This window comes from Monodelphis domestica, chromosome 7 (genome assembly GCF_027887165.1).
Source record: "Monodelphis domestica isolate mMonDom1 chromosome 7, mMonDom1.pri, whole genome shotgun sequence".
Lineage (NCBI taxonomy): Eukaryota > Metazoa > Chordata > Mammalia > Didelphimorphia > Didelphidae > Monodelphis > Monodelphis domestica.
The window spans coordinates 136501285-136524041 of NC_077233.1; the positions used below are offsets into that span (position 1 = coordinate 136501285).

At 37.8% G+C, this 22757-nt stretch overlaps 1 protein-coding gene across 9 annotated transcripts in view; it reads right to left on the reverse strand.

Annotated features, from left to right (window-relative positions):
• The window catches only part of LOC100013411 (phospholipid-transporting ATPase ABCA3-like), a 436423-nt gene that overhangs the window by 111864 nt on the left and 301802 nt on the right, over positions 1 to 22757 (reverse strand). For all 9 annotated transcript variants that reach the window (XM_056805572.1, XM_056805570.1, XM_056805568.1 and 6 more), the window contains one exon: positions 20677 to 20775. In XM_056805572.1, coding sequence (XP_056661550.1) covers positions 20677 to 20775 — 99 coding nt within the window. The remainder of the gene's footprint in view (positions 1 to 20676; positions 20776 to 22757) is intronic.

Consider the following 22757-nt stretch of genomic DNA (forward strand, 5'->3'; position numbering starts at 1 on the left):
ACATTCTTATTCCAAAGGGAACTTCCCCATAATTGGCTTTTTGTCAATGCATCTATCATTGGTTTTGTTCCTTTTCCCTTTTATTTTCCTTTTATCCCCAAATTATTATAATTTCCCTTTAAAAACTGTAACATTTGTATATACCTTTAGTTAAAGTTATGTTAGTTATGTTTTCATGATCCATTGAGGAGACTGATTTCCCAAAGGATCACAGCAGGAAATGTGTTGATTTAGAATCTCGAACCCTAGAGACTACATTTCCCACAATCCCTTTTTGTGTCTCCATATGTGGGGAGAGTTTTGAGGGCTGTTTCCACCCACATGATGCTCTCTGGTTCCATGGTGGGAGAGGGAGGAGTGGCTTTGTGGTTTTTGCTAGCCTTACTTCCTTATACTTCAAGATAAATATTTAATAAGTATTATTAAATATAATACTTTGAGTACTGGATATTAATTTTAATCTTTACAGTAGGTACTACATAAATGTTTATTCCCTTCCCTGTCAAAGATAGGACCATTTGCCTTGTCACTTACATTTGAAACTTTGCATTACATTTAACTCTTTCTACTATTTAATCTCCAATATCCATTACTTTGCCAATTCCGGACCCTGGAACCTTTGACTTTGGCTTGTACAAGAGAATCCAGAACCATTCCCAAGGTGGTAGAAATAATACAACGATTGCTAACTTGATTCTTAGGGTAGTATGGCCCTTGTGGGTACACTTGAAGAGACTAATCACATAGCCTCCTTGGCACATGGAATGTGCTATCATGTGATGCTTCTGCCAGGGGACTATGGGCTTTTCCCCTATGAGTTTGTCACCTGGGGTAACTATTGAAGAGTAATGAAAACCAAGCAGATACCTTCTGATTGGAGAGTGACTATATTAAATGGGGTTTATGAGTGTTATGGAATATTATTGTGCCATAAGAAATGACAAATAGAGTTCAGAGAAATAAGGGAAAGCTTATATGAACTGATGCTAAATGGGTAAACAACCAAGAAAACAATAGAGATGGTGATCACAACAATATAAATGAAAAGAAAAAATTACAAAACTAAAATTTGTGCCATTGTAATGATCAAGCTTGGCTCTAGAGATGAGTTTCAGAGATGGGCGAATGATGACAGTTGAGGAATATACCATGCTATTCCTGGTTTTAAAGAATGGGTAAGGGTATATTTAGAGATAGAGGTTCTATAAAAACAAAAAAAAGCAGTGAAAAGAGTTTTAAAGTATATTCTTCCTGTCATCATACTTGCATATTTTCTGTGTCCAAGGCCTAAGGTAGTTTACAGGATAGAAACGGAGGCTTCCCCACATAATCTGATAACACAAGAAAACAGAGACTTTATGGGAAAAAGCACTTAGAAACAGCATATCTTCAAGGCTTCAACAAATCTTACTTCTTTAATATTTTCTGTGGCATAGCAATAATGACTCACATTTATCTATATAATACTCTCATGCAATACTACATATAAGTATATAAATGCTATATGTCTGTCTGTTTATCTATCTCTATCATCCCTTCCATCTCCCAATCCCTAGAAGCAGAATGTAGAAGCCTAAGAAGTAATTTGCTTTTCTCCATTTGTATGCAGGACTTTGTTTTGCTGCCCCAAGGTGAGAGAGGGATGGGGCAAATAATGAGTGCTTATACTGGCTACTTCCCTAACACTGGCACTTAAATTTCCTTGGCTTTCTCTTCTATATACAGGTATCTCTTTCCTCATCATGGTTTCTATATGTGGCCAGTAGGCATAAAAAATTAAATGGGAATGAAGTTTTGTGGAAGCCTCAGACAACCCAGAAAGTTCAGTAGAAACACAGAAAAAGAAAAAGAAACTCAGAAATGCATAAAATATAAGTATAGTATATAATATATATTACCATTTAATACCATAAATATATACCATAAACACCCCACAAAAGAAAAAATAGGCAGAGAGGGCCAACATATTTTAGGTGGATTTTCCAGATTCAGGGGGTGCCTATTGCTCCTTTCCCCCTTCATCCCCCTTCCCATATGGAAGAGATTCCTGTATTTTCATTTATTTCCCTTCCTTTCCATTCCCACTGTTACAGGTCACATTAGTACAGGTCACATTACCATCTTCCTGGACTACTGCAATAGCTTCCTAATCCCCAGGGATATTGAGAACCTCCTAGAATCTCACTCCTCCATGATTAACAAACTTATACACTATCATATCTATCTCATCCCCCACTGACTCTGAACACCTGGCTGTCTTCATTCAAACCCCATTCTCTGTCCCACTGTCTGATCCCTTATTCCCATTCTCCTCAGACCGATCACTCTTAATATAACTATTTTAAATCTTACAGGTGGATTGTGAATTTCAAAACTATTCCACCCTAATCAGACCATTCTTTAGAAGATCTGATTTAGCTATTTCCTGATCAATAACAATAGAGATACTTGGAATAACAGAATCAGGTCTTGGAAACTACATTTTCCTCCCTTTTTAGTTTAACAAGATTTAATTATCTGAGAAAATGGCCTTCAACAGACATGTGCAAAAAAAGGACAGACCTCTGGGCTGTCCTAAGTCAAGCTTGAGCCACCATTGGCACATGTGAGATGCAGGAAGGGAGGTAGAGAACAACCTCTGGAGTTCTCGTGACTTCCTGTGGAGAGGGCTAGAGTTCGAGTTCGATCCTGGAGCTTGAGCTTGGAGGAGCCCCGCAGACAGCTTTCCTTCAGACCAGTCACGTGAGTGATAAGGACTGACCCCTTTCTCTGCCTTGGCTTTCCAAGGCCTTAACGCCCACTTTGCTCCCGGGTGTGTGTGGGAGGGCGATAGAGCTGGAAATAGTCACCCATTCAGTGTGAAGTGCTTTCTGCCTATACAGACCCCAATGATACTGTATTCACCGAGGAGGAGATTAGCGTTGGGCAGGGGGGGTGGGGAGGGGACCAGGCATAAGTGTATATGCACAGTAAACACGCTGTAATTAGGGGGTGGTGCTGGTGGCTGTAGGGATCCCGAGTGCCTGGAGTCCTGAGCCTGAAATTGGGAAGACCTCGTTCTGAATTGTGTGCCCTGGCAGCCTTGGTTTCATTACCTATAAAATGGGACTATAAATACCATCTACCTCCCATTATTGTGGGATTGGGTTTTTTTTGCTTCTCACCCTCTTTTCTTCTCTCCCTTTTCCCTTCTCTCCTCCCCCCCCCCAATATTTTCTTCCTCCTGTTGTAATTAAATCACCATAAAAATTTGGCAGTTGACTTGGGTATTTTATTATGTGGGATTTCCCTAGGCGACCATTTAAATTTAGATTTTTTTTCAGTCTCAACCATAATATTCGCCCTTTACAGTTTGGCTGACCACGTCAGTTGTAATGAAATACCCTCAATCTTCCTAACTTTCCTAAACCTTTTTCTACTGTGACTATTTTTTTAATAGCTTATTTTGATCAGCTGTAAAGGTAAGTAAATTTGGATTTATTTTTTTTTTCTCTCTTTTCTCCCTCTCTCCTTAAATTAGATAGAACACAGCTGTTTTAAATCTTAGCAACAGGGCCCCAAGGTCCTAGCTGGGTGTAGTATCCCAAGCATATTCACATCTATGAATCATAAATGACTGTATGGCGACTGTGTCTCCAAGCATGAGGTTTTACAGATAAGGTTTGTGAAGGTAACCTTGACCTGATCACGCGGCCTATTGCCTAAGACAAACCCATTAACATGCTCAGAGCACTCGCCCGGGAAAGCGCGGTTATGACCTACACGCCCAAAAGGTGTTCCTTCCACTATACCACCCAATCTTGATTGTCTAAGATATGTGATATAATTGTTACATGATTAGAGGCATCTCTTTGCCTCCTCATCAATAAAAGCAAAGGCAACCCCTGGGATTTTCTCTTTTTAGGAAACTTCTTTACCCATCTAGGATCTCCGTTCTTCTCTCTCTCTTTCTTCTAAGTCCTCTCCTTCCCCGAGGCTGTAACCATCTTGGCCAGCATTCTCTACCTTAATCTCCTCAACCACCTCGTATTCCATTAATCCTCATTTTCCACCTTAAGGAAAATCATAGGGGTTGCCTGCCCTATCCAACCACTGACTTGTCGATGTCTTTTATTTCCACCCTGGTTCTCGATTCCTATCTCTCCTCGGGTCCCATTACAAAGGTGAGCCCCTTCCCTTGTGGGACCCTGCTGGTCAGGGAAGTTCATTAGGGACAAACCCACACTGGGAGAGCTGTTTCTAAATCTCCTTTCCCTTAGGGAACAACTGCCTATATAGGAGTGGAAACAACCTGTAGAAAGTTTTGGCTTTGTCCTGCTCCCCACGTGTTTTGTGAAGACTGTTAGAAAAATAATTACAAATATGTATATATATATATATATGTATGTATATACATATATATATATATATATATATGAATGTATACTACATTTTTTGACATTTATATGGTGGTTGAAGAATTAGGGACATTTAGGAATACAGCATACCTCCAATTTTTTATATTAATAGGTAATGTCATTTTTGTACTCCTCAATATTGTGTTTAGAGATGCTAAAATAAAAAAAAATTGAGGATAAAATGCAAGCCCTATTAGAAGATCTAAAATGTTTCTTACAGGACCAATTGGCAAACATCCACTCTACCAGAAACAGACCTGTTTCTGAACCTTTGAATGAGGACATTTCTTTCCCTGAAATAGAGGGTTTCTCCTGTTCCTTCTCCTATACAAAACCAAATTCAAGCCCAAAGGAGATCTCATCCTCCTAGAGAAACTCGTCCTAGTTTGTACCTAGTCCACAGGTACAAAATTCAACTAGAGGCCTGTTTCCTCTAAGAGAAGTACCTGAAATATGATGGAATGGGGATGTGGTGACTTTAAGACACAGGATACCATTTACTCCCCAAGAAATAAATGAATTTACATGAACTATCCCCACATATAAACAAAATCCCTTTCCAGGAACAAAAAAGATGACAGACATATTTTTTCAGTATAATCCATCTTACAAGGACATTGAAAACTTGCTACAGGTTTTTTTAACTGAACGTGATAAAAATAAAATAATTGCTCATGTCAACAAAACCCGGGGGTGTAATGCAGCACATTGGCCATCTCAATATCCTGAATGGGACAATAACAACCTTGAGGATTATCTACAACTATACCATGGTAGAAAGGCCATCCTTACAGCAATGAGGGAAAGTGCAAACAGTACAGATAAGTGGATGGAACTTGAAAAAATTAAGCAAAATGAGGAAGAAATACCCTCCAGATTTATGTATAGAATAATTGAGTTTGGGGGTAGATAACTGGATTTTGACTTACCTAAAGAAAATAGCTTAAGACAAGTTAGAAGGATCTTTGTCCATAACTCTTGCAAAGTGATTAAGAATTATTTTAGAACACATTGTCCAAGATGGCCAGAGATGAACCTTAAAGAATTGCGAAAAACAGCTATATATGTTTTAAAGGGAAACAAAGAAAAGGAGGAAGAAATTAATGATGTCATAGAGGAAATGAAGAACGAAATGAGATGTTTAAAAGATAAGTTAGCTAAAATAGAAAGTGGGCATGATAATGAACCAATGACACTTGCCCCTCTCCAGAAATCTAATTCTCAATCCATCACCTGTCAGCTCTATCAGATCTAAAAAAGGCTGTCTTCCCCTGCTCTAGGCATCCCAGATTACAACAAGCCATTTTCTTTGTATGTACATGAGTGAAGAGGGATAGCTTCAGGTGGTTTAACTCAGACTTTGGGGCCTTCTCAGCACCCAATTGCTTATTATTCTGCCCAACTGGACCCAGTAGCATCAGGAGCACCACCATGTCTTAGAGGAGTAGCTGCTACAGCCTTACTAGTGACAAAAATTATTGATCTAGTATTGGGATGCCCATTAACAATTATGTGCCCACATGAGGTAGAAGCATTGTTGCTAAGACATAGAACACAGGCATTTTCTGATCAATGAATTACAAGGTATGAAATAACCTTGTTAAACAATGAAAACATTACCTTGACACATAGTTCAACCCTTAACCCTGCCACCTTGCTTCCAGATTTACCAACTTCAGGAGAACCATTACATAGTTGTGAAACACTAGTGTCCATGGCAGAAAAGCCTTGAGATGATTTCTTGGACACTCCCTTAAACAATTCAGATCTGGTCTTATTTACTGATGGTTCTTCTTTTATGAGAGATGGCATATGCTACAGTGGAGCTGCTGTAGTCACAGAATTTGCCACTGAGTGGTCAGCTTCATTGCCCTCTAACATTAGTGCTCAAGGGACAGAACTCATAGCTCTGAAACATACCTGTATAATTGCCAAGGGTAAAAAGGCAACAATTTATACGGATTCTAGATATGCTTTTGGCATTTGTCACTCAGTCGGGATGCTATGACTCCAGAGACGATTTTTAACCTCAGCTGGAAAATCCATAGCTAATGCAGAAATTATTAATGATGTTCTTTCTGCTCTCAAACTGCCTGAAGCCCTAGCTGTAGTTCATTGCTCTGCCCATACAGGTGGCTCTGACTCTGTCTCTAGGGGAAATGACCAAGCAGATACTGCTGCAAAGCTAGTCGCCATAGAAGGGCCTGAATTAATTGTAACATTAACAACCACTGATGATTTAAATTTATCACTTTCCTATAATGAAAAGGAAGTGGAAAAATGGAAACAAAAATTCAAAGCAAAACAGATTAATGGAGTATGAGTGTCATCTGAAGATAAACCCCTGATCCCTAGAAGTTTATATCACCAAATTTGCCAATCTGTTCATAAAAATGGTCACTTTGGTACCCAGGGTATTGTGGACTCTGTTAAGAGAGTATAGATAGCCCCTGGTATAACTACCATAGCCTCTAAAGTGTGTTCAGCCTGCTCTAACTTCCAGGCATATAACCAACATGCCTTTCATAGCAAAGCTTTTGGTGGGCATCCTCTGGCTTACATACCTTTTGAGCACCTACAGATAGATTTCATAACAATGCCAAAGGCTGGACATTATAAATTTTGTCTAGTCATAGTAGATCAACTGACCAGATGGCCAGAAGTATTTCCTGTGACCCAAACCACAGCGGCTTTTGTTGCTAAGGTGCTTTTAAAAGAAATTATTCCTTATTTTGGCCTGCTAGCATGTACTGATTCAGATAGAGGAAGCCATTTTACTGATTCTGTCTTAAACCAAATATATTCTTGCTTGGGGATAACTCCCAAATTCCATGTTCCATATCATCCCCAGAGCTCAGGCCAAGTTGAAAGGATGAATAAAGAATTTAAAACTATGATTGGAAAATTATGCACTGAGACCCATTTAAAATGGCCTGAAATTCTGCCTCTGGCCCTATTTTATCTTAGAAGCAGGCCTAGAGGAGACCTACACATCTCACCATTTAAGATGCTTTTTGGACACCCACCTATACAGGCTAAGCCTTTCTCCCTGGCATATACATCACTATTAGTGGTAGATACTACTACTGCTTCCTATATACAGGAATTACAGCACAAAATGCATGAACTCCATGAATCCGGAAATGCAGTACAAGCCGGACCACTAGACTTTTCACTTCATGACCTGAACCCAGGAGACAAGGTGTATATTAAGAATTTCCAGTGTACTGGAGTAACTCAGCCTTCCTGAGAGGGACCATTCCAAATATTGTTAACTACTCCAACATCTATAAAGGTTGGAGAGAAGGACTCTTGGATTCATTGCTCACATGAAAAGAGAGCATCTTCTGTTGAGACTGATTGACTGTATCCTATCACAGGCATTGAAAATAATAATCCATTGACAACTGGATGCTGTTTTTCAAAAACACATTGAATTCCTGATTTTTTTTCTCCTTTTCCTCTTCTTTTTTATTATTGTTTTTCTTTGGAATATTTGATTCCCCCTCTTTCCCCTCATTTCTTGTACTAAAATTACATACAATTAAATATTTTTTTCTCTCTCTGCAGTAATATAAGTTTTATATATATGTATATATACATATATATGTATATATATTTATATGTATACTTGCTATAATATCAATACATACCCCAAAGTTTTAAACTGTGGGAACCTGCCATTTACTGATAAAATGTTATGGGACTATGATCAATGTTTGTGTCTGATTCCAGAAAATGGGATAAAAACAAGGAGCACAGACTTAACCTGAATTGTGCCAAAATAGCACACAGGAAATACTAATGTGGACTTCAGTTGCAATCTTGACATGTGTTAAGTCGTAGGACTTCCTTGTATCTACACTCTTTATGAAGTACTCATATGCAGTGAACCATTCATGACTTCATGGACTAGAGTTCCTCTTCCCAGGTGTTTGTGACATACCATTCCTGCTGAATACGCCAAAACATAGTAATCTCAGTTCAAGGCTACATGAACAGTTCCAAGATCTCCTGGGAAAGGGTTAACTCCCCTGTTCACACTCTGGGGAGGATTGGGGAGGATAGATTGTGTCTCTTGAGAAGAGCTTTAAATCTGGTGTTCTGCTTACAATAAACGTTCATTATCCCTCTTTGATAATGTTCCACTCTTTCTTTCTTGCGACTTCTCTGACAGTTCTAAACTGTCCCCTATTGCAACTCCGTAGATGTCTCTGGCAAGTGGTGCCCTGTACCGGGACACCCTTCCCCTTGATTCTTTTATTGGAACCCTCCCTTCGGTTCTCTTTGGAGAATCGCCAACTTGTCCGGTTCTTTTGAGAACCCCCGGCTCTGCGTGCTGGTCATGCAGAGTCTCAACACTATGGAGATCCCCTCGGTGGTGAGTATACGAGATATTCTAAGGGTGAGAGGGAAATTATATTTCTTCTTTAGAATGGATCCTAAAACACTGATTTTTCTTTCAAAGCATGCTTGTCACAATGCTGTGTGTTTCTGTTGATCGTTGTCTTTGTCACAGTCTCGTCTCTATGTATTCTTAAATTGGACACTCACAGAAAGAAAAAAATGGGATAGTTGAAAGATTGAACTCATCTGTCAAAAATCCTCAGCAGAGGACAAAAGCAAATACCTGTTCAATGATTTTTTCCTCTTTCTTCCTTTGGGTGGGCCCCCGAAGGAGCGAAAAAGAAAAATTCAGAACAGAAAAAGGGAGATTTTTTCTCCATAATTAGAGGCTACTTTTCACTTAAGATTAATGGTTTGATGTATGCAATTTGGGAGGATTGTTAATGATTTTGATATGATACAAATATAATTTCGTGTATTATGGTAACTATTTGTCATGTTAATAATGTCATGTTAATAATGTTAATCAGATTTTATTGAGCACAACAAAACTCCTGGTTAGAAGTTTATTTTGTTAGATCTTGCTATGTATAACGGTTTCAGTGAATTTGAGAATTGTCTAAATGTGGCTGATAGCCAGACTGACACAGAGAGGGTATGTTTTATTCTATAAGGGCAAAAATTGCACTAGCTACTTTATAGATGTAAAAGTCATCCAGAAAAAGTTGCTATGTTGTTGAGAAGAACTTATTCTAGAAATTAAATTTGGGATTTTTTCAAATCAGATTTATTTTCATGCATGTGCTGTCAGGAATAGTAACATGAAATCATATGACACACAAGAAGTTTTTAAAGTGATTAATCTGTTCATGGAATTCAATAACACTAGTACTAAGAATTTGGTATTTTGCAAGAGAGAATTTCTAAATGACGTTGTCTTTGGCTAAGGTTATATGAATTGCTTTTAAAAATGTGTACAATGTATAGGAAGGAATTTAAGAGTATATGATATGCAAACTGCAGCCTTGAAATCAAGAAGGGTGATAGTACCTTTCCTCTACTTACAATAATGGTAAAGAGGAGAAGCCAGAAGAAATAAGAGTAATAGATAGAGATACTAGTTGATACTATGAATTCTAGTGTTAAATAGATACAACAAATTGTAAATTGGAATTTAACCAGGTATGTAGCAATATTTTGAGCTAAAAGAAAACTAAACTGTAGGTTTTATTCTACTTTAGACAGAAATTTGAGAGGAGTGCACGTAAATGCTTTGTACTTCAGTTTGGTTAAACATTGAAACATTGCTAAAGGACTTAATCAAAATTATTTGGGAGTTGTGGAGTTCAAACTAAAATCCACTGTGAGTAAATTATTACGAAAGAGGTTTGATAAATTCAATATTTTAAATTATAGTAAGCTCACTTGTTAAAGAAGGATGGGACAAGGTTATTCAGTAATAAATATAAATTGAGCCAAGGAGCCTTAGGATAAATTGCTCAGAAGCTATTAACCCCTTCCTTGCACACAGGAAGGAGAAAGAAGTTCCACACTGATACTTATGAACTGAAATAGGGACCTCAAAGAGTTAACAACCACTGTGTGATAGAACTTAAATGAATATATTTTAATTGTAGAAATGGAGGTTTTAAGATGCTCAAACAAACAAACTTTGCCAACCCTGTCTGACCAAGTAGCTTGTTTGAAGCTGTGGAATTTTCATGCAAACATTCCATGTCCAGAATGATAAGATTATTCAGCCAACAATATGTAGCTTCAGCCCTTCATTCTGTAAGGCTACACTTTCCTGCTCTGTACCTCATCCATCATATGGCTGAAGATGAATCCCAAATAAGCAAGTGCTATAGTCAATTGGAAATTACCTTGCAAAAATACCATTTAGTCATTGCTCAAGAAAAGATTCAAAAAACAAGTCCTGTACTCTATCTAGGGCCTCAGTTATATGCAACATCTGTTATGCCTCAAAAATACAATTAAGAAAGACTGCTTTAATACCTTAAATGATTATCAGAAATTGTTAGGTGGTATCAATTGTGTTAGGCAATATTCATTTCTTACTACAACTGAATTACAACCTTTATTCAACATACTGGAAGGGAGTTCTGATTTGAATTCCCCTAGAACTTTGACACCTGAGGCCTCTCTTGCTTTACAGATAGTAGAAGACAAATAGAATCAGCTGCTATCAGCCTCAATTAGCTGTGGAAGTGACTATTTTTGCAACTTTAATGTTACCAACAGGTGCCTTCACTGAGAAACAAAGAGTCATTGAATGGTTACATCTAAAAAGCAAAACGGGAAAGGCACATTATAATTGTCTTATGGCTCAATTAATATGGAAAGGCATAGAACATGTGGTTTCAGGTTTAGGACGGTATCCTCATGAAATCCGGGTACCCATTGCTAAAGAGATACTACAGAAATATTTACACAGTCATGACGAATGGTCTTTACTATTAGTGTACCGATTGCTATTACCACCTACTCTCCACAAGGCTTATTTTCTTTTTTGTCACAACATCCTATTGTTTTTCCTCATATTCTAAGAGATCGTGTATAATGTTTATGTTGATGCAAAAGGAAAGTAGCTCACCTGGCATTTTTACCACTCCTTATTCTTCTACCCAACAAAATGAATTAACAGCTGTTTTACTAGCTTTTTGGTTATTTCAGGAGCCTTTCAACCTTATAATGGACTCTAAATATGTTTTTCAGTCTTTGCAGGGCATAGAACAAGCTGTCATCAGATCTACTCAAAGCAATGTACAAATGTTATTCTGTAAATTACAAACTGTCATATGACAAGGGACACGTCCAGTATATGTCATGCATGTACACAGTCATACCACTCTGTCTGGACCTATTTTTAAAGGAAATGATATCATAGATCAAGCTTTGATTGCTCAATGTTATCTAACTGACATACAATTAGCTGAGGAATCATATCATAGATTTCACCAAAATAGTACTGCTTTACGCAAAATGTTCCAACTCACTAAAGATCAAGCCAGAAATATTGTTAAAAAGTGTCCTAATTGTGTTCCAAACCCCTCCCCCATGCATATTGGTGTGAATCCCAGAGGCTTAAATAGTACATATATATGGCAAATGGATGTGACCCATGAACCGTCCTTTGGACGACTTAAATATATCCATGTCACTGGGGATACTTATTCAGGATTTTTATGGGCTTCCTGCTTGACAGGAGAAAGAACTTCTCATGCTATTAATCACTGCTTAAAGACTTTTCAGATGGCTGCCCCCCCCCCCCCGAACATTTAAAACAGATAATGGACCTGCTTATACTTCCAAACAATTTTTTCTTTTTTTGCCAAACTTGGGGTATTCAATACCTCACAGGTATCCTGTACAATCCACAAGGACAAGCTATTGTGGAGTGCATGTAATGGTTAAAATTTTGGCTTATGGGATTGTTATAATATTGAACAATGGCCACCAAGGAATTTACTTATGAAATTCCTAAAATGAAACACTCAAGTCAGAATGGAGTTTATGGAGGTTTAATCACACTGGGAGTAGGGAAAGGAGAGGGAGAGAAGGAGAGAAGAGATAAGGGAAAGGGGCTACTCAACCTCTGACCAAGGCAGAGTGAATTCTAGGCCCAAAGGGCCAAGGTGGAAAGAATCAGTCCTTAACTCACGTGAGTGATCTGAAGGAAAGCTGTCTGCGGGCGTCCTCTCCCTCCAAGCTCCTAACACCAACTCCCGTCTAGCTCTCTCCACAGGAAGTGAGCAAATTCCAGAGGCTGTTCCCTACCTCACTTCCTGTGTCTCACAAGTGCCAATGGTTGGCTCTAGCTTAGCTTAGGACAGCCCAGGTGGGCAGTTAGTTATTTCTGATTTGTCATTGACTAGCACATGCCCGTGTAGTGTGGGTGTGCACAATTTTTGGTGCTATACCAAGATGGAGACTTTTAAAATTCACATGCAGTAATCAAATACTAAAACATTTCTTTTTAAACAAAAAGGGGGAGACAGCACCCCACATCGATGATTGGCAATAGCTATATATACTATAAACAATTTGATCTTTACTTCCAATAATATATCCAGAGCTGAAAATCTTTTTTTCTCTGCATTCTCTTATGAATGAAATTCAGGTAGCACCACTCCTGTGCTCCCTGCCCCAGAACAAAAATTTGGCATGTGGAAAGATGATAATCAGTCTTGGCAAGGACTACCCAGTGGTCCTGCCAGGCCGAGGTTTTGTTTGTGTCTCCACAGGTAAAGACAGTGTATGGCTCCCTTCCTGCCGAGTTCGAGAAATTGACCATAAAGAGAAGGAAAAGGAGAGGACGCAGGAAGCCTCGCAAGGAGACTCGACGTCTCCATAAGATACTGACTCTTCTGCTTCTATTCCAGAATTCAAGTATAGCTACTAGAATAAAGAGATGGGTTTTTGGGAACAACCACCTTGGGTAGAGTATGTCGACACGGGACACGCTTTACCTGAAGTCATCTTATATACAAAAACTAACTCTGATATTCCTGACATTTACCATGTTGAGAGACAAGCTAAAGACAGAAATCAGGCCAACAATTTGTTTGTGCCTTTCAGTTGGACTGGACTAGTTGAGGCACCCCCAGTGGGCCTCCCACAAGACCATCCTGCATGCCTGCCCCTCAGATCTCTGCAGGCACATTATTATGGTCATCCTGTCCTGTCCGACTCTTTCTGGATAGGACCTTATTGTGTAGACAAAGGGGTAAAATATGAAGGTTAAGGCCAACTGCAATATCTAGGTTGGCTAGGGGAATCTTGTGATAGTACCTGGGGACAAGAAAGATCTATTTGTCCATATGTGATGGAATATGAACAAAGAGACACTGTTAATATGTTTCTGCCCTTGCGATCATGTAGATCTAAAAGGGCATCATGTATTCATTGGAAAAATATGACTTGGGTATCTTGGCATAATGACACAAGGTGTATTAGAAAGAAACTGGATTCTTATAAATTTCATGATTGTCTTATAGGAGGATACAGCTTGCCTTTGTGGGTGACACCCCCAGAACTAATCGGCAACATTCTGTTAATTTCACACAGATTTTGACTGATTTTGGAAAGTTAGCCCTGGCATTGGATAAAGTATATATGTCTCAATAGAAGTGTTACATTAGACATTCAAGCTTGCCTAACAGGGATATGCTTTTATAACTACAGTAAAAGATCATCCTGAAGCTTTGAACATTACTGAATTAACACACAAAGGAGTTAGATATTGAAATGTAACCTGTAGCAATTGTAGGGTCAGTCATTGTGCAGGATCACAAGTGAATGGGCCAGTTTTAATCATCAAGCGGCCACGCACGGCCTTTGCCACTGAACATAAAGATTCATGGTATGGTAGTCCAGGGGATCAAATTCTTCATGTATTACAATAAAAAATAAGACCATGACATAACGATGTCATCATCAGGCATAGTAGCATTAGTTTCTGCATTGGCTTCTACTATAATAGGTTCTGTATCTTTGGCACAATCAATTCTAACTTACATACTCTTGAACATGATGTCAATTATTTGAAAGCATTGGCTACTAATGTAACTTCAGCATTAGAAAGACAAAAAGAACTTGATATGAGTTTTTACAAAATTATTATGATGTTACAGAAAAATATGATTGATCTAATGAATGAAGTAGAATATTTGTCATTGATAACACGTATGAAAAGTGATTATAGATATGCTGCATTTTGCTTGCTACCCATAACAGTAAATAATGATACAAAAACATTGGAAAAAATAAAATTACAATTACAGGGATTATGGGACCATGAAAACATCACCAAAGATATTAATGATTTGGGTATATTAATTCAGAATATTGTTTCATTATTATAGGAGAACCTTGTACCACAGTATATTGCAGATTTTTTGTATAATTGGATTGAAACAAAAAAGGGATTATTTTCCTCCTTTTTTCATGATATTACTCTTCTTGTAGTTGGTGCACTTGTGATTTTGTTTATCTGCTTATGCTTGCCTTGTTTACTAAAAGCTTTAATGACTAGTTTTGCTATATTGCAAAAAACTATTAATCGGACCCTGTACCAAAGGGAATTGGATGACATAAACAAAAAAGGGGGAATTGCAGTGAACCATTCATGACTTCATGGAATAGAGTTCCTCTTCCCAGGTGTTTGTGACATACCATTCCTGCTGAGTACGCCAAAATATAGTAATCTCAGTTCAAGGCTGCATGAACAGTTCCAAGATCTCCTGGGAACGGGTTAACTCCCCTGTTCACACTCTGGGGAGGTTTGGGGAGGATAGATTGTGTCTCTCGAGAATAACTTTAAATCTGGTGTTCTGCTTACAATAAACATTCATTATCCCTCTTTGATAATGTTCCACTCTTTCTTTCTTGTGACTTCTCTGACAGCTCTAAGCTGTCCCCCGACAGTTCTAAACTATCCCCTATTGCGACTCCGTAGATGTCCCTGGCACTCATACAAGTACCAAAATTTGACTATCATGCTGGCTCCCTATATTTCTGAGAATGACTAAAAATCAGACCAGGGAATGATGCTTCCCTATCAAAATAGAATTTTAGTTCCTTTCCTTCTTATAGTATGGCAACTTCCTGTAGTCTTGGCGGCAAATGGGTAAGTGAAATATTACTGCATTCTGTCCTACAGACTTGTAAGATATAAATTATTTTAAATTGGACCTGTACAAGGGCCCATTATGAATTTATTCTTGTTTACTCAACATTTTATATACATAGATTTTGGTATTTTGATTCTGATTTTGAATTTTTTCTTCCCTTTCTCCCAAAAGTTTAACTTTCTTCCATATTTTCCCCTTTGTATATTTTTGTTTTGGTTTTTTGTTTGTTTTGTTTTTATTGTTTTTTTAATTCTTTTAATAACTGACTCATATGCCCCCATAACTCAACAATGCATCCTGAGCTGAATTGGATGTTGTTTTTTTTAACACCCACTTCGGGGGGGGGGGATTGTATTTTAATAAAAATCCAAGATTTTGAAAATTTTTTGTGTTTGAGAAATATCCTCAAGGAAGAAGCTTGGTAACTCCTAAATCCAGAGAGTGAACTGTTGCAGAAAGATGCCAGAAAACCTACATTACATCAAGATCAAGAATGAACCTTGGGGTGTGGTTGATTGAACTGAAGGTTGATTGAATTTATTTTAAATGTACACTCTTCTGCCAAAGGGGACTGCCCCCTAATTGGCTTTTGTCAATGTTCCCAGCAAAACATTGGTTTTGTTGTATCTCTCTCTCTATCTCTCCTATTTCCCCCTTATCTCTAACTATTGTAATTTCATAGCTGGTAGGTTTACAAGACCCATTGGAGAGACTAGTCTTCCTCTGACCTCAGGGATGTGTAAATCTTGAAATTTCTCAGATTTGTGAATGTTAAAAATTCCCCATTGGGGAATTCTCAATTGGAACAATTCCCTACTGGGAACATTCTCCATTTTGACTGTGAGAACTCGCCAGGATCAGAAATGGGAGGACCTCTACTCCACCCATACTTAAGACTGCTTTAGGGGAGAAAACTTAGACCCATACTTATAATGAGGCAAGGAGTTCTTTGAGCCATGCCTGTTTTTAGAATTGATACAATGGGATGCTAAGTACCTATAAAGGTCTGGCAACTTGTAAACTTGCCAGGAGCAAAGAGGTGAAAACTTATTCAGAGGTTTTCTCTTGAGGGGATTAGTCGACTCAGCTGTGTTTTCTCTGGTTCAGACTTACTCAGAGGTTTTCTCCTAAAAGGATTAGTCGACCCAGCAGTGTTTTTAGAATGGATTGTCCTTTGGAAAACATCTACTGTGATTGGTAGATGTAAGGACTTAGGGGAGGTGACATAGGAGAAAACCCACTATATAAGAAAAAGCAGAATCTCTTGAAGGACAATCCTTTTGGGGAAATCTCTTATGAGAATCGCTTGGGAAGAATCTCTTGAGAGAGGCTCTGGAGAAGGGAAACTCTTGGAGGACAATCTCTAAGGAGGTCTCGCTGGAGTTCCTCTGAGGGGACTCTGTCCCTCTGGAGGCTCTGGAGAGAGGCCCTTTGAAACAGTCTCTGGCTGGATCTCTCTTTGAGGAGGACTCTGGCTGGAACTCTCTCTGGTGAAGTCAGCTGAGATGGAGCTGGCCTGGTGTCACTAGAATCCTTGCTTAGACAGACCTTGAGGTGAGGGATAAAAGACTGACTGATCTCTCTCTCTTAAGACTCAGGTCTAGGCCATGTTGGCTTAAGGCCCTTCATACTTATTCCTTTCTTACTCTTTCTCTCTTTCTTTAATTCCTCATTGTATTATTAATTAAAGTCTCTATAAAACCCAGTTGACTTGGGTATATTCATAACTGGGAATATTTCCCTGGTGACCACCTTATATTTGATTTTAAACAAAACACTGTAGTGAAAACATATTTCCTGTGGTCACAATTTACTCACCCACTCTTATATCTATCTTCCACTATTTTACTCACTACAGTTTAAGACCTCAACCATTTTAACTATTACAGTTTATAGCATCAACTCTTTTAACTGCCACAGTTTATGGCAGACAACTATTTAAATATAACAGTTTATGGCGACCACTCTTTTATCTACAACAGTTTAAGGCTCCAAATTTTAAATCTTACAGGTGGATTGTGAATTTCAAAACTATTCCACCCTAATCAGACCATTCTTTAGAAGATCTGATTTAGCTATTTCCTGATCAATAACAATAGAGATACTTGGAATAACAGAATCAGGTCTTGGAAACTACATTTTCCTCCCTTTTTAGTTTAACAAGATTTAATTATCTGAGAAAATGGCCTTCAACAGACATGTGCAAAAAAAGGACAGACCTCTGGGCTGTCTTAAGTCAAGCTTGAGCCACCATTGGCACATGTGAGATGCAGGAAGGGAGGTAGAGAACAACCTCTGGAGTTCTCGTGACTTCCTGTGGAGAGGGCTAGAGTTCGAGTTCGATCCTGGAGCTTGAGCTTGGAGGAGCCCCGCAGACAGCTTTCCTTCAGACCAGTCACGTGAGTGATAAGGACTGACCCCTTTCTCTGCCTTGGCTTTCCAAGGCCTTAAAGCCCACTTTGGCTCAGCCTGAGCCAGAGTGGTTCTGAGTTAAACTCCTTTGCTTCTCACCCTCTTTTCTTCTCTCCCTCTCTCTCTCTCCCCCTCTAATATTTTCTTCCTCCTGTTGTAATTAAATCACCGTAAAAATTTGGCAGCTAACTTGGTATTTTATTATTTGGGATTTCCCTTGGTGACCATTTAAATTTAGATTTTTTTCAGTCTCAACCATAATATTCACCCTTTACAATTCACAGGTCAAGGAGGGAAAGTTGGAATACTTTTCCTTTTTCGTTGCTACTTCTAGGGTCTCTTTCATCATCAATCAATAACCTCTCCTCCTTTGAGGTTCATTTAATCTTCATCTATCATTAAATCAAAATCCTAGGAGTTCCTTTTTTTCCCCCTCAATTAGTTTAATTCCTGGCTCATGGTCTTTCTCTCCTCCATAACTCTTGCTTTTCTATGTCAACCTTTAAAAACCAGAGAGGAACAGAATAACTTTTGTTCTGAAAACAAGAGTACAGTGTGCTCAGCAAATTTATTTCCTTTAAGAGAAAGGAAACAAGATACATATGCAAGAATTGAAATAGAATTCCTGACCCCTGAGAGAAGGAAGAGGTTACAGGTTTTATAAAATTTTAACAAAGTGGGGAGGGGGTCTCTGGGATTAGGCAGTAAGGGGGAAACTTCTGCCTAGCAGCAAGAGATGTTCTCCAGCAGCTTGGAATGTATTCCTGATGTGTCTTTGATAATGATGGAAGAAGACAGCCTTGGAATTATCTGCAAAGACTCAGAGCTATTTAGGGTTGATCTGAATCATTCTTGTTCAGGAACAGATCTGTTGGGTTACTTCTAGGGCATGCATAATTGTGTTAGCAGTTAATCCTGGTGTTCCTCATTAAGATCTAGAAACTAAGACAATTCTAAACAATACAAAACCATTAGAGACAGGGTCATACACAGACCCATAAGAATTTGAGTCATATTTAAAATAATATTCAAATCTATTAGGGGACATCAACATATATTGATATTGTTCAAACACCCTTAACCTCATAATTTATCAACTTACTTGTTTCTCAGGATGTACTCCCCACCCTACATCAACTACTTATAAAGATTGTCATGGATTTCAGGTAGTCCAATAATTCTTAGATGATCTCTCCTTGATTTATTTTCCAGGTAAGTTGCTCTGTTACTTGAATTACTCTCTGGGGAAGTTGCCCAGATGTCATGGCCAATGAAGTTTGGGGGAAAGAAAGAAATTCTTTCCTACCCAACTGCAAGTAGTTCTTTCCCAATGCCCTTTTAAACTTTCAGTTCCTTGAATTTCCCTGGCTTAGTTATTAATCTACTCATCCAATTACATATTTCCCTTCATTCAAGGGACTTGGTATGCCCATAAATTGTTGCTTTAGTGCCTTGTTAGTAGTGTACATCATTTTACAACTCTTTGAGAATTAAGGACAACAATCATATTAAAAGTTCATTATTTGTGACCAATTGGAGGGGAATTGGAGTTGGAGGGGAATAGTGGGGGAAGAAAAATCACATTCTCTCTTCCTTTATAGTAGTAAAAACATTACCTACTATCTAGTATTATATTAAACAAATTATCAAAAAGATATTTTAGAGAATTAAACTAAATAATAATTCAAATGGAGAAACAAAAAGTCAAAAGTAGTCAAATAATTTTTAAAAGTAGGAAAGCAGGGGATGTAGCATTGTTAGATCTTACAAAATAATAACTATGAAGTTAATGTATTAAAAAATAGAAAATAAGATAAGTATTATATAGAAGGAAATTCATGTCTTAATTGTGATTAATAAAACTAACAACAAACATTATTTGAAAATTGACAAGAATTGTTAAGAAAAACTGCTAAGTTGGCAAAAGATTGTTTTCATGAGTCCATTGGATACTCAGTTATATGCTGTGATGCTGGGCCAACTCATGCAATTCCAAGTTGTTGAAGGCTTCTTAGAGATAGATGACAATGATGTCCAAGCTCTCCATTCTAGGAGGGTCATTACTGAAATGCTGTACTTGGAGGGCTTACTCTTGAGCTGCTAGATTTATTCTTTTGAACTTTGAACTTTGGTGGTAATTTCCCTGGGGTAATTAATTGGTTCCACCTACCTACTCACCACTACTATCACCACCACCACCACTACTCTGATGGATGATCTAACATCATCTTTGGGGTGGGGGGTGCCTCTAGGTTTATAATGAAGCTTTTAGTCTTTCAGATTCTACTGTTGAACCAGAATTCAGTGGGTCATGAAAAAGATCTAATAAAAGGTTTTTTCTACTACATCTGTACCATTCCCGGACTCTCTCCTGATCATATCTTTTCATCTAGAAACTTCACTACTGGCTTAATAATATAAGGTCGTCAATGATAGCAAGAAAGGAACATATGCACAAAAATATTCATATGTATGTAATGTATGTATGATGATTATGTATATATGTATGTAATGTATGATATGTAATGCCCAAACCCTAGAAATAAGCTACATGATCCTAAATTGGGGAATACTGACAAATTTTGGTATATTGGTGAAGTGGAATATTACTGTATTATAAGAAACAATGAATATGAAGAATTGAGAGAAAAAAGACTTGGGGGAAATTTTGTATCATGTGATATAGACTGAAGAAAGAAAAGCCAAAAGAATACTACACAGTGATTCCAGAAAATTTAAGCAAAGACAAAAATAATTTTTCATTATTGGCTTTAGAATCTCTCACAGGGAATTTTAGTGTTTTTTAGTCTATGCCCTCCACCATTCCCTCTCTGTCAACACAAACAAAAGATTACTCCTTTACTCACCTAAGGAAAACTTCTTCCATAGTGGTAACAGAGGCTCCAAAGCTAGAGATGCCCAGTTCCTCTTGTCTGTCTTCCAGTTCTTCAAATAAAGCTTCAAATCTGGAAGAAGGAGAAAAACCAGTTGAGTTCCAGAAACAAGTATTTAAAACCCCGTAACAGAGGGCATTGTTTAGTTTTTCTCTTTTTTCCCCCCTTAGAATGGGAAGTAATCACTTGTCAAGAAACTTGTATGGCCAGTCTAAGAAATATGAGAGACTAGAAGGTGACAAAGAAAAGAACACAGCCTTAACCCACTTTGGGAAGTTCTGATTGATATCAGTTTCAGGAAAAGTACAATAATTTTCTGAAAGGAAAAAAATCTATATTCAAAAGATTATTCTAATATTTTAACTTAACAATGACCTTACAAGCTGATAAAAGCTAGCAGAGCTAAAGTTTTTCTAAAGGTGTGAGTGAAACAGTTTATCTGGGGAAAACTCTCATGCATTAGATAAATTAACATGTCTTGAATAGATGACAGCTAGACTTCATACCAAAATCTTTCTGGTTGGTCTTCTCTAAAGTCTTTTCCCACTCTAATTCATTTTCCATTCAACTGTGAAAGTGATTTTCTTTTTTTTTTTTAAACCCTTACCTTTTGTCTTAGAATAAATACTGTGTATTGGTTCCAAGGCAGAAGAGTGGCAAAGGCTAGGCAATGGGGGTCAAGTGACTTGCCCAGGGTCACACAGCTAGGAAGTGTCTAAGGCCAGATTTGAACCCAGGACCTCCCATCTCTGGGCCTGGCTCTCAATCCACTGAGCCACCCAGCTGCCCCCAAAAGTGATTTTCTAATAGCAAAGATCTCACTATAAATGTTAAGCTTCATATTTTAATATTTAATCAATATGTCATGTCCCAGAGTGGAATGGAACCTGGGAACCAGGTGAAAATATTGCATTTGGTAAAACTGTAAGGAAAAGATGCCTAGACTCACTAAAACTTAGTGGATGTGACTCAAAGAAATAAATGAAGTAGAGTAATACCAAGGAGTTAATTCAAACCTCTTGATTTGTTTTAATCGACCTGATCACACATATGAACCAATACTCATACCAGAAGCATTCACTCACTATAACCATTCATATTGCATATCTTGAGGGATAGTAACAAAGACACAATGGCAATAGCAGGAACCTAGAGGTTCCAAGCTCTAGCCTGTCAGAAGAACTATTGGCCAGATCTGAGGAAAGCTATGGGTAGGAGTAGATTGATTGTCTCAATCAAATTATTTTACCTTATTTAAAGTATTAAGAAACTTTTTTTTATGTATAAAAATCAGCTTTTACCATTAATGTAATACAATATAATACTGATTTAACTGCCTGTTATATATGTGAAACACTGTGCTAAGTGTTAAATACACAAAGACAAAAATGAAATTCTCTGCCTTCAAATACCTTACATTATGCTAGGGGGTACAACATATGTGGACACAGTAAGTAAATGCAAAGTATATATGACATGCTTATAATTTCAAGTAGAAAATATTCTCAGCCTCCTGTATAAAGTGGTACCAGGGCTCTTCTTTGAAGAAAGCTAGGGATTCTGCTACAAGGAACTAAAGAGTGAGCAAATTCCATATTTCAGGGATGGCTTATGCAAAGGCTTAGAAATGGGATATCAAATATTGTACATGAGAAAAAACTCATTGTTTTACCAAAATAAATAATTCATGAGAAAAAAATTACCTAAAAAGTATTGAAATGTCAGGGGGAAGGAAAAAATATTTATATAGAGGCTACTAAGTGCCAAACACTATGCTAAGCACTTAATAGAATTTTTTAAAGGTTTTTCTTTTCATATTTTTATTTTTATTTGGTCAATTTAAAACATTATTCCTTGGTTACAAAAATCATATTCTATTCCTCCTTCCTCTCCCCCACCCTCTCCCATAGCCAATGTGCAATTCTATTGGGTATTACATGTGTCCTTGATCAGAACCCATTTCCATGTTATTGGTGTTCGCATTAGGATGTTCATTTAGAGTCTACATCCCCAATCATATCCACTCGACCCATGTAATCAAACAGTTGTTTTTC